Below are 14,151 nucleotides of genomic sequence, written 5' to 3'. Positions count from 1 at the left end.
ACACACCAGACGATCGTGGTGCAGCTGCTGCAGTCCACCACGCGGCTGCTCGAGTGCCCGTGGCTGCAGCAGCAGCACAAGGGCTCGGTGGAGGCCTGCATCCGGACCCTGGCCATGGTGGGTGAGTGCCCTCGCGCCCGGGGCGCCCGCCCAGCCCCGCTCCCGGGCCTTCTCAGTGAGTCCTTGGGTCTAACCGCGCGTGGGCAGCGGAGAAGGTGTTCTCCCCCGAGTCCGCCCTGAGGACAAGGCTGGGTGGCTGTCCTCGGGGGGTGGGGGTGGGAGAGGGGCAGGATCCAGGGTGAAATTAGAGGCAGAAACCCCCCCTTTTACCCAAACAGAAGAGGCAGGCGGGCTCCCTGCACCTGAGCCTCGGTGCCGCTCTCCTTGTCCCCAGCGGGCAGCCCGGCTCTCCCTCCGGCTGGCTCAGCCCCCTCTCTCCCCCAGCCAAGGGCCGGGGCATCTCGCTGCCCATGGACCTGGATGCCCACATCAGCCTCCTGCTCAGCAGCGGGGCCAGCTGTGTGGCTGCCGCCCAGCGGAACGCTTCCAACTACAAGGCGGCCACACGGGCCTTCCCGCGCGTCCTCCCCACGGCCAACCAGTGGGACTACAAGAACATCATCGAGAAGCTGCAGGTGGGGGCCCGGGAGCTGCGAGGGGGGTGTGTGTGTGTGCCCGGGAGCTGCGGGGGGGGGGGTGTGCCCGGGAGCTGCGGGGGGGGGCCGGGAGCTGCGGGGGGGGGTGTGCCCGGGAGCTGCGGGGGGGGGGGGCCCAGGAGCTGGGGGGGGGCAGGGAGCTGCGGGGGGGGGGGGGGGGCCGGGAGCTGCTGAGGGGAGGGCCAGGAGCTGCGGGGGGTGCCCGGGAGCTGCAGGGGGGGGCGGGAGCTGTGGGGGGTGCCTGGGAGCTGTGGGGAGGGGGGTCCCGGAGCTGCGGGGGGGGGGGGCCGGGAGCTGCTGAGGGGAGGGCCGGGAGCTGCGGGGGGGGGGGGCCGAGAGCTGGAGGGGGTGCCCGGGAGCTGCAGGGTGGGGGCCCGGGAGCTGTGGGGGGGCCTGGGAGTGGGGAGGGCGGTGCTGAGGAGTGCCCCTTTCTGTCTGCCCGCGCCCTCCTCGGCCGCCCATTGCGGGAGAACCCGGGGCCACCAGAGGGGCTGTGCTCACTCGGGGTCCGTCCAGGCCGTGCGTCCCTGTCCTCGGTCTCGCGGGCCGGTGATGGTCCCACTGCAGGAGGCGGGCCCAGAGGGCGGGGCTGCCAGGGTCACAGAGCTGGAGGCCCGCAGCTCGCAGCCGGCTCTGAGCGGCCGGTCGGCCCGCTTTGTGCAGGGCCGGGTGGGGCGCCGTGGGCTGCTTGGTGGGGGAGAGACGGCAGTCACACTCCGTCGCCTCCTGGGCCCGGGCCCTGCATCTCCCTGCCCCCCTGCCCCCAGGACATCATCACGGCGCTGGAGGAGCGCCTGAAGCCTCTGGTGCAGGCGGAGCTGTCGGTGCTGGTGGACGTGCTGCACTGGCCGGAGCTGCTCTTCCTGGAGGGCAGCGAGGCCTTCCAGCGCTGCGAGAGCGGCGGCTTCCTGTCCAAGTGAGGGCGGGCGGGGCGGCAGGCAGGGCGGGCCGCCTCAGGCCGCAGGCTGGGGTGCCCGGTCGGGGTCGGGCGTGACGGAGGGGGACAGCGGCTGCCCTGTGCCCCCGCCCAGGCTCATCCAGCACACCAAGGACCTCATGCAGTCGGAGGAGAAGCTGTGCGTCAAGGTGCTGCGGACCCTGCAGCAGATGCTGCTCAAGAAGGCCAAGTACGGGGACCGGGTGAGTGCCGGGCGGCTCGGGCGGCGGGCGGGGGCTGGGGCTGGGGGCCCGGGGAGAGGGTGCGAGTCACTGGGCCTCCTCCGTCCCCAGGGCAACCAGCTGCGCAAGATGCTGCTGCAAAACTACCTCCAGAACCGCAAGTCCAGCTCGCGGGGGGACCTCCCGGACTCCATGGGCATCGGTCAGTGCCGCCTCCTCGCTGTGCCTCCAGGGGGCCCGTCTGCCCAGGCCCTGGGCCTGCCCTCTCGAGCTCCTACCTCATTCACCCCCTAAAGTGAGTCCCCCCTAATCCCGTCCCCGCTCCAGGCCTGGACCAAGACTGGTCGGCCATCGCGGCCACCCAGTGCCGGCTGGACAAGGAGGGGGCCACCAAGCTGGTGTGCGACCTCATCACCAGCACCAAGAACGAGAAGATCTTCCAGGAGAGCATTGGCCTGGCCATCCGCCTGCTGGACGGCGGCAACACCGAGATCCAGGTGCGGCGGGTGTGTGTGTGTGTGTGTGTGTGTGTATGTGTGTGTGTGTGTGTGTGTGCGCGCCGGCCCTCACCGCGGTGGGTGGGGCCTCCCCGCAGGAGGGGGCAGCGCCGAGATGCTGAGGCCTCGGGCCTCGCTGCCGGGCAGGGTGCTGGTGCAGCTCCATCTCCCCACCCGTCCCTGTGTCATGTGGACACTTTTCTTTTTTAAAGAATATTTTTATTGATCTCTGAGAGGAAGGAAGAGGGAGAGATAGAGACATCAACGATGAGAGGGAATCATTGATCGGCTGCCTCCTGCATGCCCGACACTGGGAATCAAGCTCACAACCCAGGCTGTGCCCTGACCGGGAATCGAACCATGACCTCCTGGTCCATAGGCTGACGCTCAGCCAGAGCCACGCCGGCCAGCCACGTGGCCACGTTTCTATCCACACCCGCCTTGCTCTGCTCCAGCCAGGCCTGAGCCGTGTCCCACACCGCGCCCTGCGTTAGGCCCACCTTCCTCCTCAGGCCTCCTCCTCTCCCACAGCCTCCTCAGCCTTGGTGCTAGAGGCCTGCCTCCTCCCAAAGCCCCCTGGGGCTGTGCCCACTCGCTCCTTCGTTCTGTCAGTGAGAGCCCGGCCTCTGCGCAGTGCTGCGGGCACTCAGGGGGCAGCGGTGAGAGGAGCAAAGCCACGTGCCCTCGGCACTCACGCCCAGGAGGAACAGCGTGACTGACCTCCATGTGACGGAGGGCATGGGGGGCGGGGATGGCTGGCAGGGCATCTTGGATGGAATGTGCGGGAAGGCCCAGAGGGCAGTGCTGGACAGTGGCAGGGTGCCCCGGGCAGAGCAGGAAGTGGCTGATGTGGCTGGAAGAGGCGGAGGAGGCGTGAGCGGCGGGGCCTGGGGTCGGAGATGGAAGGCTGTGGCCTGGCCTCCTGACGCTGGGAGCATGGCTTTTCCTCCGGCGAGGGGGCCACGGCAGGGATTCGAGCCGAGGGGGGAAGCGACTTAGATGTCCGAGGGACGCCCGGCTGCTGCGGGCACAGGTGAAGGCTGGGGCAGTGCCAGCCCCCGGCGTCAGTGGCCGTGTGCAGGGCTGGCCTGGCTCCAGCCTCAGTCTGGTTTGGGCGTGTCTGGGGCCCCTCTGTGCCCGCCCCTGACCCTGCAGCACAGGTCAGAGGACTCGGGCCTCCCCAGGGCTGCTGAGAGCCAGGCCCCGTGCTGAGGCTGCCTCCCGCCTAACCCTGCGCCCGCAGAAATCCTTCTACAACCTGATGACAAGCGACAAGAAGTCCGAGCGCTTCTTCAAGGTGCTGCACGACCGCATGAAGCGGGCCCAGCAGGAGACCAAGTCCACCGTGGCCGTGAACATGAGCGACCTGGGCAGCCAGCCCCGCGAGGACCGGGAGCCGGCAGACCCCACCACCAAAGGTCGGGGTGGAGCGCTGGCTGGTGGGGTCAGAGTGCAGGGGGAGGGGGCCCGGAACAGAGATAGAGGCTCAGGATGCGCAGGGGGCTCAGGGCAGGGGCACAGGGTGCGGGCCCGCCCGCCCGCTGGCAGCCCAGCCTCACCAGGCCTCGCCCTGCAGGCCGCGTGGCCTCCTTCTCCATGCCTGGCTCCTCCCGCTACTCGCTGGTCCCCAGCCTGCGCCGGGGGCACGAGGTGGGCGAGCGTGTGCAGAGCAACGAGATGGGCATGTCCGTGCTCATCATGCAGCCCATCCTGCGCTTCCTGCAGCTGCTGTGTGAGAACCACAACCGGGACCTGCAGGTGAGCGCCCGCCACGCCCGCCCTCCCCGCCCCCAGCAGCAGGGGCGTCCCCGGGGGTCCCCCGCCCCCAGCCGCGCCACACCCCTCGCCTGTGCCCGCAGAACTTCCTGCGCTGCCAGAACAACAAGACCAACTACAACCTGGTGTGCGAGACGCTGCAGTTCCTGGACATCATGTGCGGCAGCACCACGGGCGGCCTGGGGCTGCTCGGCCTCTACATCAACGAGGACAACGTGGGGCTCGTCATCCAGACGCTGGAGACGCTCACCGAGTACTGCCAGGGGCCCTGCCACGAGAACCAGGTGAGCGGCCGGGCGGGCGTGGCCCTGGGGGGAGCAGGCTGGCCCAGGGAGAGGCCCAGCCTCCGGAGCCACCACAGTGCTGAGGGCCCGGCCCCACGCCCGCCTGCTCCCGCCAGACCTGCATCGTGACGCACGAGTCCAACGGCATAGACATCATCACCGCGCTGATCCTCAACGACATCAGCCCCCTGTGCAAGTACCGGATGGACCTGGTGCTGCAGCTCAAGGTGGGGCACGGCAGCCCGCATGCGTGTGTGTGTGTGATGTGTGCATGTGCGTGTGCATGTGACCTGTGCATGTGCAAGCAAGGGGTGATGTGTGCATGTGACGTGTGCATGTGATATGTGCATGTGATGTGTGCAGGTTCCTTGTGTGTGATGTGTGTATGCTTATTTGTACACACGAGTGAGTGTGTGAGCAGACTCGCCGCGTGTACACTTACTCTAGAAGCACACATATGCCGTTGATCTGAGGGCCTCCTGTCTGTGCCTGCTGTCTGGGGGTCGTGGCTGCCGCAGCGCGGGGTGAAGGCTGTGGGTGGCCTGGACCCTTCTCAGCAAGCCCCCCGAGTCTGCGGGGAGGGGGAGGTTGGGAAGGGCTGATATGGAGGACTGGGGGGGAAGGGGGGCCCCTTGGACTGAGGCCTGCCCCCCGCCCAGGACAACGCCTCCAAGCTGCTCCTGGGTCTGATGGAGAGCCGGCACGACAGCGAGAACGCCGAGCGCATCCTCATCAGCCTGCGGCCGCAGGAGCTGGTAGGCGGGCGTGGGGGTGGGCAGGCTGGGGCGTGGAGGTGGGCAGGCTGGGGTGTGGAGGTGGGCAGGCTGGGGCGTGGAGGTGGGCAGGCTGGGGCCCCCACCGCCAGGAAGAGGGCATTCGAGCAGGCGCTGCCCCGCCAGGTGGACGTCATCAAGAAGGCCTACCTGCAGGAGGAGGAGCGTGAGAACTCGGAGGTGAGCCCGCGAGAAGTGGGCCACAACATCTACATCCTGGCGCTGCAGGTACCGGCCCCTCCCTCCGTCCCTTCCCCCACCCCCACCTGCCCGCGCCCCTGTCCCCACGCCCACGTCTCGGTGATGGCACCGCCTCTGCTCAGCTCTCCAGGCACAACAAGCAGCTGCAGCACCTGCTGAAGCCCGTGAAGCGCATCCAGGAGGAGGAGGCCGAGGGCATCTCTTCCATGGTGGGGGCCCCGGCGGGCTGGAGGGGGCGGGGAGTGGGTGGGCACTCACAGGGGTGAGGCTGGGATTTGGGGGTGGGGCCATGAGCTGAGGGCCCCACTAGGGGATGAGGTGGGGCGGGGCCAGGAACTCAGGGCGGGGCCTGGACCTGTAAAAAGCGAGGATCTGTGAGCGGAGCTAGAATTGGGGGGTCGAGCTCCAGGGGTGACGGGCTTGGAGTGGGAGCAGGGTCTCTGGTGCCCCTGGCCAGACTGCGGAGGGCACTGCCTGTCACCGACCGGCTGGGCACGGCTCTCCACCCCCTCCTACCCTTTTGGGGTGGGCTGTTCTGGTTGGGGGTCACTCGCTGGGTTGTAGTTCAGAGCTGGGTTGGGTCAGGACTGGGGGGGCTGCCTGGCCTGACCCCGGCGCCCCTGCCACCCCAGCTGAGCCTCAACAACAAGCAGCTGTCGCAGATGCTCAAGTCCTCAGCGCCTGCGCAGCAGGAGGAGGAGGACCCCCTGGCCTACTACGAGAGCCACACGTCCCAGATCGAGGTGCGCCTGGGGCGGGCGGTGGCTGGGGGGGGCCCGGGGGGGGGGGCCCGGCTGGGCGCCACCTCACCAGCCCCTGTGCGTGTGCCCAGATCGTGCGGCAGGACCGCAGCATGGAGCAGATCGTGTTCCCGGTGCCCGGCATCTGCCAGTTCCTGACGGAGGAGACCAAGCACCGGCTCTTCACCACCACGGAGCAGGACGAGCAGGGCAGCAAAGTGAGCGACTTCTTCGACCAGTCCTCCTTCCTGCACAACGAGATGGAGTGGCAGCGCAAGCTCCGCAGTGAGCACCCTCCTCCCCTCCCCTCCCCTCCCTTCCCCTCTCCTGCCCTGCCTTCCCCTCCCTTCCCCTCCCCTGCCCTCCCCTCCCCTGCCCGCCCCTGCTCTGCCCTCCCCTTCCCTGCCCGCCCCTGCTCTCCCCTCCCCTCCTCTCTCCTACCTTACCCTCCCCTCCCTTCCCATCCCCTTCCTTCCCCTCTCCTCCTCTCCCTTCACAAGCGGGAGGCTGGGGTGGACCTGCCTGAGACCCTGGGCTGCCCCACCCCACCCCACCCCTAGGAGGGCTCCAGACTCCTCTCTGACGCTGGGCCTGGCGCGGTGCGGGCGGCGGGCGGGCGCGGTGCGGGCGGCGGTGCGGGCGCGGTGCGGGCGGCGGGGCCGGCGCGGTGCGGGCGGCGGGCCCGGCGCGGTGCGGGCGGCGGGGCGGGCGCGGTGCGGGCGGCGGGGCGGGCGCGGTGCGGGCGGCGGGGCGGGCGCGGTGCGGGCGGCGGGGCGGGCGCGGTGCGGGCGGCGGGGCGGGCGCGGTGCGGGCGGCGGGGCCGGCGCGGTGCGGGCGGCGGGGCCGGCGCGGTGCGGGCGGCGGGGCCCGGCGCGGTGCGGGCGGCGGGCGGGCGCGGTGCGGGCGGCGGGCGGGCGCGGTGCGGGCGGCGGGCCTGCATGGGGAGCACGCAGTGGGGCTGCCCTGACACCGGCCTCCCGCAGGCATGCCGCTCATCTACTGGTTCTCCCGCCGCATGACCCTGTGGGGCAGCATCTCCTTCAACCTGGCCGTGTTCATCAACATCATCATCGCCTTCTTCTACCCCTACGTGGAGGGCGCGTCCACAGGTCAGGCCGGGCCGTTTGGGCAGAGCCGGGGGCGGGGGGTCAGATGCAGAGTGGGAGACGCACCCTATTGCCCTCGCTGCACACCCCATCGTGGCAGACAGGTGTGGTCCGTGGGGACAGGGCCAGACCTCTGGGGCCAGCTCACACGTGCACACACACGGGCAGAGACCGGCCGTGGCGGCAGCAGCTGGAGGGGCCTCCTGCCTTCGGCTGGAGGTGCGGGTGTGGTGGGGCCCTGAAACCAGGCGGCCAGGAGCGTCCGGGAAGGCTTCCAGGAAGGGTGTCCTCGGGGCTCGCTGGGCGGGGGCTGAGCGCGCCTCGCCCTGCTCCCGGCCAGGAGTGCTGGACTCGCCGCTCATCTCGCTGCTCTTCTGGATCCTCATCTGCTTCTCCATCGCCGCCCTGTTCACCAAGCGCTACAGCGTCCGCCCGCTCATCGTGGCCCTCATCCTGCGCTCCATCTACTACCTGGGCATCGGGCCCACGCTCAACATCCTGGGCGCCCTCAACGTGAGCCCCGCGGAGCCTCCCACTGCCCCGCCCCCCGCCCCGCCCCTCGCCCTGGGCGGGAACTCCAGCCGCATATGCCCCTGCGGTGGGGACCCCTCTGTGCCTCCCCGTCTTCCTGGAACAACCGGGACGCTGGCCCGCGATGGCCAGCCAGGAGCCCAGCTTCGGGGCCCGGCTCCAGGGCTGCTGTGCACTGTCAGCTGGGCTCGGCCCAGGCGCACTGCTCTGCTGGAGACAGCGAAGCTTTGTGCCTTCTGGCACTTTCTGACGGGGAACCGAAGTGCCTGGAGCCGGGCTGTCTTTCCTGACTTAGTCACTGTGGAGGCTAAGGGTGGTCTTCTCCGACCCACCCTCCCCTTACACCCCCCTTTCTTCCTGGGACTGGGGCACAGATGCATTCTGGGAGCGTTTTCATTAACGCGTCTGCCAGGCAGCCCAGGCCCACTCCACGGGAGGCGTGGCTTCTGAGCCGGGCACGCGTGGGCAGGGAGGTGGGGAGAGAGTCAGGGTGGGCGGTGGGACCCTGACCCTGTGCCCTGCACTCGCCCGCAGCTGACCAACAAGATCGTGTTCGTGGTGAGCTTCGTGGGCAACCGCGGCACCTTCATCCGGGGCTACAAGGCCATGGTCATGGACATGGAGTTCCTCTACCACGTGGGCTACATCCTGACGAGTGTCCTGGGCCTCTTTGCCCACGAGCTCTTCTACAGCATCCTGGTGAGCCTCCGGGGCCGGCGGGTGGGGCGGGGCCGGGCTCTGCCCAGTCCTCTGCCCGGTCCTCCTGCTGCTGGGCGGGACTGGATCTCCATCCTTCTCGGCTGGACCCCAGCCTGGCTTCAAGGCCCTCATGGCCACTCCTGCCCGTCTGACCCACTGGCCCTGGTCCTGCTGGTTTAAGCCTGGACTCTGGCACCAGACCATCCTAGCTGGGTGACTGCCCATGCCTCAGTTTCCTCATCTGTAAAACAGGGATGATTAGCGCCTGCCTTCTAGAATAATTGTGAGGCTGCAGGGTGCTCTTGCACATAAATAGAGCGAGCGCACATCAGAGCTGGCCGCCCCCTGCCTCTGTGTGCCGCCTGCCCCCGGCCCTCCCCTTTCTTGGACCTGGAGCTCCAGAGCCTCCCGAAGCCTCTGGCCCCCGGGCTCCGCCTGCCCGAGCGCAGACCCCGCGGAGGAGGCTGTGAGGCACTGGCAGCCCTCGGGCCAGCGCACCCCTCACGGCCCCGGCCCTGCCCGCAGCTCTTCGACCTCATCTACCGAGAGGAGACGCTGTTCAACGTCATCAAGAGCGTGACCCGCAACGGCCGCTCCATCCTGCTGACCGCCCTGCTGGCCCTCATCCTGGTCTACCTCTTCTCCATCGTGGGCTTCCTCTTCCTCAAGGACGACTTCATCCTGGAGGTGGACCGGCTGCCCAGCAACCACTCCCGAGGTCCGGGGCCTCCGCGGGCGGGTTGGGGAGAGCTCGGGGGTGGGGGTTGGGGATGGGGCTGCACCGGCAATTGGCCAGGCCAGGCCTGGGCCTGCTTAGCCTCCCGGGCCCCTCCTCAGTTCTCGTTCTGGGCTCTGGGGAGGGGTCGCTCACACCGTCCTCGTCCCTGGGCAAACTGAGAGGTGGGAGAGCCGTGGTCTCCGGCTCCTGAGGAGCCACTGTCGCAGACCTTGTCATTCGCGTCAGGCTCAGTGGGTGCAGGGGCTGCCTGGCGGGCCTGGGCGTGCACATGCGGCGGGCAGGGCCATGAAGACCCTCTGTAGGCACTCGGAGGGGACCGGGCAGGACCGGGCCGGCTTCCCGGAGGGGGTGACGCTGGGACGACCGAGGGGAAGACCAGGCAGGCGTTTGAACTGCCGTGGCCTCCATGTCCCCTCCAGCCAGCCCCCTGGGGATGCCGCACGGAGCGGCCACCTTCATGGGCGCGTGCAGCAAGGACAGGATAGACTGCGGCTCCGGGGTCTCGGTGCCCGAGGTCCTGGAAGGTGAGGCGGGCGCCTCGGGGGCCGGCGGGTGCGGGGCGGCAGGTGCTGGCCGGGTTCGAGCACACGCTGCGCTTGCAGAGGACGAGGAGCTGGACGGCGCGGAGCGGGCCTGCGACACCCTGCTCATGTGCATCGTCACCGTCATGAACCACGGGCTGCGCAACGGCGGCGGCGTGGGCGACATCCTCCGCAAGCCCTCCAAAGACGTGAGCACGCGCCCGCCCCGCTCCGCGCCCAGCCCGCCCTCGGGCACAGCCAGGCCGGCGGCGGGCCCTCAGTCTCAGTAGTAGCCCCGTTCCCCTTTCCCTGACTTCCCGCTCCGCCACCCCGCCCCACCCCGCCATCTGCTCAGACGCCCTGCCGGCTCCCTGCGGATGCTCTAGGGCACATGTGTCAAACACAAGGCCCGAGGGCCAGATCCGTCCCGCCAGGCCTTGCAATGTGGCCCGCACCGCGCTGTCATCACTGCACTCCGCTGCGTTTCCATCACAATGACAGTTTATGACTGTTCAGTAAACCATTCGGCCCGTGATTTAGGCTGGATTTTAGATTTTGGCCCCTTCTCTGATTGAGTTCGACACCCCTACTCTAGGGAGAGACCTGGGCGGCTGGCCTGGCAGAGGCCGGAAGGCGGGGAAGGTGTGAGTCAGCGGAGGGCGGGCCCCAGGCCACAGTGCTCCCTCTGTGAGGCAGAGTCCGCCTACCCCCCTCCAGCCCCCTTGGGAGCTGACTCAGCTCCACGGAGGCCTTGGCATTGGCCGGGCGGCCAGCTTTCCCAGAACAGCAGGCAGTCCCCGGTCCGAGGGGGTGAGAAGCCCTCTCCCTAGCCAGGCAGAGGGTTTCTGGAACTTGTGAGGCCTGGCGTGCTGAGGGCGGGCAGAGGAGTTCAAGGCTGAGGTTAGGGGCGGGACAAGCCTGCCCGGAGCCCCACTCCCAGTCCAGGGCTGTGCCCAGCTGGCCTCCCTTCGAGCCCGCTGTTTCCCAGCCTGCACTCGGGGTGCAGTTCTCGCCCCTCGGCGCGAGGGTCACCCACTCTGCCGTCTTCCTTCTGCCGTGGCTGGGCCCCTGACCCGCAGAGCCACCGCCCGGGGCCCACCTCCCTCCTCGCCCTGCAGGAGTCGCTCTTCCCGGCCCGCGTGGTCTACGACCTCCTGTTCTTCTTCATCGTCATCATCATCGTGCTGAACCTCATCTTCGGGGTGATCATCGACACCTTCGCTGACCTGCGCAGCGAGAAGCAGAAGAAGGAGGAGATCCTCAAGACCACGTGCTTCATCTGCGGTGAGGCCTGCTCCCGCCTGCAGGCCCCGGGCCCGGCCGGCCCTGGCTGGGCACCGTCTGGGCCGGGGCAGCCTCCATTGCCGTTCCCTGGGTCCTGAGCCCCTGGGGAACCTGCCCTGGGGCTGATGGCTGTTTGCTCATCTCAGAATTGGGACAACAGGCCCTGCCTGACCTTGGAGTAAGAGGGAGCGGGAAAGGGCCTCAAAGCCCAGTCAGCACCTCCAGCTTCTGGTCTCCCCCGGGCTCCCCCGCCCCTGTATGAGGTGCTGGTCCCTCCTGCAGCCGCCGCGGGGTGAGGAGCAGGTGCCGCCTGCAGGACAGCCCTGCTTCTCTGGGGCCTCGGGTGTCTGGGGAGGCTGCCGCGTGGGGGCAGGGCGATATCCAGGCCGAGTGGCTGCTGCTTTACTAGAGGTGGCCCGAGTGCCCGCGAGAGGGCAGTGCCCGCACTCGCCAGACCGGCCTGAGAACAGCAGGGTGTGTGCTGCCCAGGTGGCCCCCTGGGCTCCCTGAGGGGGGCGTCCCTCTCACGCTCTGCACCCCCAGGTCTGGAGAGGGACAAGTTTGATAACAAGACGGTGTCCTTTGAAGAGCACATCAAGTTCGAGCACAACATGTGGAACTACCTGTACTTCATCGTGCTGGTCCGCGTGAAAAACAAGACGGACTACACGGGGCCCGAGAGCTACGTGGCCCAGATGATCAAGGTGTGGTCCTGGGAGGTGGCCGTGGCCGCCTGCGCTGACCGCGGAGGCCCGGGGAGGGGCGGGACAGCGTGGACACGGTGAAAGGCCAGCAGGGAGCCGAGGCGCAGCTGGAGCCAGCCCTGGGGACACGGTGCCGGCCACTGGAGCCAGCCCTGGGGACGCGGTGCCGGCCACTGCCTGTGCCCATGGTCTGCTTGGGGTCACAGCAAACCTGTCAGCCCAGCGCGGCCAGGGTGCCGTCCCAGGCCGTGGGAGCAGGGACGCTGCGGCTGCTGCTCGGACGTTCAGAGGGAATGCACTAGCATGTTGGGGGTCAAGAACATCAGTTCAGAGGCTGTGTCTCCCGTGGCCGCACGGCAGAGCTCCCAGGCTGGAAGGAAAGACCGTTCAGGGAAAAGGGTCCTATTTGCTTGTGCATCTGCCATGTGAAATGATTGGCGTGAAGGTTTACCAGCTGCTCTGAGGACTCACAGCTCCTGTAGTGGGAAACGGGGCGGATGCAAGCCTCTGCTCCCTCCGCCCCACTCGCATCTTCCTGTAGTGTGCGTGCTGCGGGAGGGAGAGGGAAGGAGGGAGATGCGGGTCTGGTGCCGAGGCCTCTCCACCTCGGGGCTGAGTGAACAGACGGCGCTGATAGCGGAAGTCAGCCTGTCCGGTGCTGGGCTACCGCAGAGGGTGCACCGGCTTCCCCGACACATCGTGGAGGGTGTCACCGGGGCCTGGCCGCACTGCTTGCCCACCCGCTGGCCGTCTTTTTCAGAACAAGAACCTGGACTGGTTCCCCCGGATGAGGGCCATGTCCCTCGTGAGCAACGAAGGGGAGGGCGAGCAGAACGAGATCCGGATCCTTCAGGACAAGCTGAGCTCCACCATGAAGCTGGTGTCCCACCTCACCGCCCAGCTCAACGAGCTCAAGGAGCAGGTGCGCCCCGCTCCCCGGCACCGCCCGCAGCCCGCGCTGGGCAGCTCACAGCCCAGCCTGCCCTGGCGGGAGGGAGCAGGTGCTGGGCCTGCATGCCCCAGGTCCCCCTTTCTTCCTGCCCCGTCCTTGGGTCTGGGTAGAAGCCGGGTCCCCAACACACTCCCCTCTGTGGAAAGCTAGACTGGGGGTGGCAGCCCATCCTGAGCCCGAGGCACTGCCAGGCGGATCCGGGGGCACCCCTCCCTTGGGTAGGCGGCTTCCCAGCTGCAAAGCAGGAGCTGTGACCAGTGAACTGCCACCAAGGGTCTGGGCTACATGCTCGTTGCCCCGAGGGCCTTGGCCTGCAGCCAGCGCCGAGCAGCAGCGGGACCCTAAGCGGGAGGGTGGGCGCCAGCCCCTCGGCGGCATCTGTGCAGAGGGTTCCGGGGCCTGACCGGTTGCATCGTTTACCCACAGATGACGGAGCAGCGGAAACGCAGGCAGCGCCTGGGCTTTGTGGACGTCCAGAACTGCATGAGCCGCTGAGCCCGCGAGACCCGCCTAAGGCCTGGTGCTGAGCTGTGACTGGGTCGGGGAGGCCCAGCCAGCCCACCGGCTCTTGAACCAGGTGCCCACCCAGCCTCCAGCTCCTGCTCTGCCAGACTCCCCCAAGCCAACCCGGCCGCTGGCTAACACGGGGGTGGCCTCAGAGCTGCCAGCCTGCCTGGAGCCCAAGGACGCAGGAACTCACTGCGACTGTTTACCTTATTGCCTTAAAGAAAGAGGGCCCCTCAGCACGGCTGTGTCCCTCAAAGCAGTAACTGCCGTTCCTCTCCTCCTGGTGGGCGGTTAGGAGTGGGGCCCCTCTTTATTCCAAGCACTACATTTTGGTTGCTGCCCGCCTCCGGGAGGGGCAGTGATGCTGTAGCTAGGGACGCTGGGGCTTTGTTACTTAACTTATTCCGGTGCCTGCCCCTCACCCTCCTGTGCCTCAGGCTGCCGCAGACTGTGGACCTGTGTGTCCAGGGTGCACCTCGGCACAGCCCCAGCCCCAGCCCAGCCCAGCCCCAGGGGGCCTGCCGGCTGAGGGAGGAGGCCCTGCCTCTTCCTGGGCCTCTGCGGGGGAGGGAGAGGATCACAGGCTGAAGTGAAGGGGCAAGGCTGGGCACGTGACAGTGGCTGGTTTTTGACCGCTTGTTTTTTCTCCTTTTGGTGTAATGTTTTACAAATCCTTTGGCCTGAGAACTAATATGTTAATTGCCTTCAATAAATTAATAGAAATATAGTCATTAGAAAGGGCTGCTGTTTCCTCGGGCCCTCGGGGCTATGGGGCTCACCTTGGCTCTGGGAGACGCTGTCGGTGACCACACAGGGTCCCGGCACAGAACCAGCGCGGTACTGGTGTCGCCGGTTCTGGTCTGAGCCCTGTGCATGTTGTGTGCACTCCAGCATGCACTGGAGCCCACTTGGCTTCTCCCCGTGAGTGCTGTGGGTCCCACCCACCCTTCTCAGCTCAGTCCGAAATGGGAAGGCCCCAGTAAGAGCCACGGTTCCATGGAGTGGAAGGAGGCCTGTGTCCTGGCCTCCACAGAAGCCACCACAGCTGAGGCCCGGGCCACG

The 14,151-nt window shown here is 68.2% G+C and overlaps 1 protein-coding gene across 1 annotated transcript in view; it reads left to right on the top strand.

Moving 5' to 3' along the window:
* Nucleotides 1-13,816, top strand: part of ITPR3 (inositol 1,4,5-trisphosphate receptor type 3) — a 70,992-nt gene extending 57,176 nt beyond the window's left edge. The window contains exons 34-58 of the mRNA XM_036414609.2: nt 1-121; nt 445-635; nt 1,424-1,572; nt 1,688-1,796; nt 1,887-1,977; nt 2,103-2,272; nt 3,516-3,690; nt 3,849-4,030; nt 4,132-4,332; nt 4,449-4,559; nt 4,992-5,087; nt 5,232-5,333; nt 5,429-5,515; nt 5,939-6,049; nt 6,139-6,331; nt 7,030-7,155; nt 7,493-7,665; nt 8,218-8,382; nt 8,908-9,100; nt 9,541-9,645; nt 9,724-9,851; nt 10,761-10,926; nt 11,470-11,630; nt 12,391-12,552; nt 13,009-13,816. Of these exons, the coding sequence (XP_036270502.1) occupies nt 1-121; nt 445-635; nt 1,424-1,572; nt 1,688-1,796; nt 1,887-1,977; nt 2,103-2,272; nt 3,516-3,690; nt 3,849-4,030; nt 4,132-4,332; nt 4,449-4,559; nt 4,992-5,087; nt 5,232-5,333; nt 5,429-5,515; nt 5,939-6,049; nt 6,139-6,331; nt 7,030-7,155; nt 7,493-7,665; nt 8,218-8,382; nt 8,908-9,100; nt 9,541-9,645; nt 9,724-9,851; nt 10,761-10,926; nt 11,470-11,630; nt 12,391-12,552; nt 13,009-13,077 (3,537 nt within the window). The 3' untranslated portion in view covers nt 13,078-13,816. The remainder of the gene's footprint in view (nt 122-444; nt 636-1,423; nt 1,573-1,687; nt 1,797-1,886; nt 1,978-2,102; nt 2,273-3,515; nt 3,691-3,848; nt 4,031-4,131; nt 4,333-4,448; nt 4,560-4,991; nt 5,088-5,231; nt 5,334-5,428; nt 5,516-5,938; nt 6,050-6,138; nt 6,332-7,029; nt 7,156-7,492; nt 7,666-8,217; nt 8,383-8,907; nt 9,101-9,540; nt 9,646-9,723; nt 9,852-10,760; nt 10,927-11,469; nt 11,631-12,390; nt 12,553-13,008) is intronic.
* The last annotated feature ends 335 nt before the right edge of the window (nt 13,817-14,151 follow it).

Source organism: Pipistrellus kuhlii, unplaced genomic scaffold (assembly GCF_014108245.1).
Source record: "Pipistrellus kuhlii isolate mPipKuh1 unplaced genomic scaffold, mPipKuh1.p scaffold_m20_p_5, whole genome shotgun sequence".
NCBI classification, from domain to species: domain Eukaryota; kingdom Metazoa; phylum Chordata; class Mammalia; order Chiroptera; family Vespertilionidae; genus Pipistrellus; species Pipistrellus kuhlii.
This window is presented reverse-complemented; position numbering and strand designations above follow the sequence as displayed.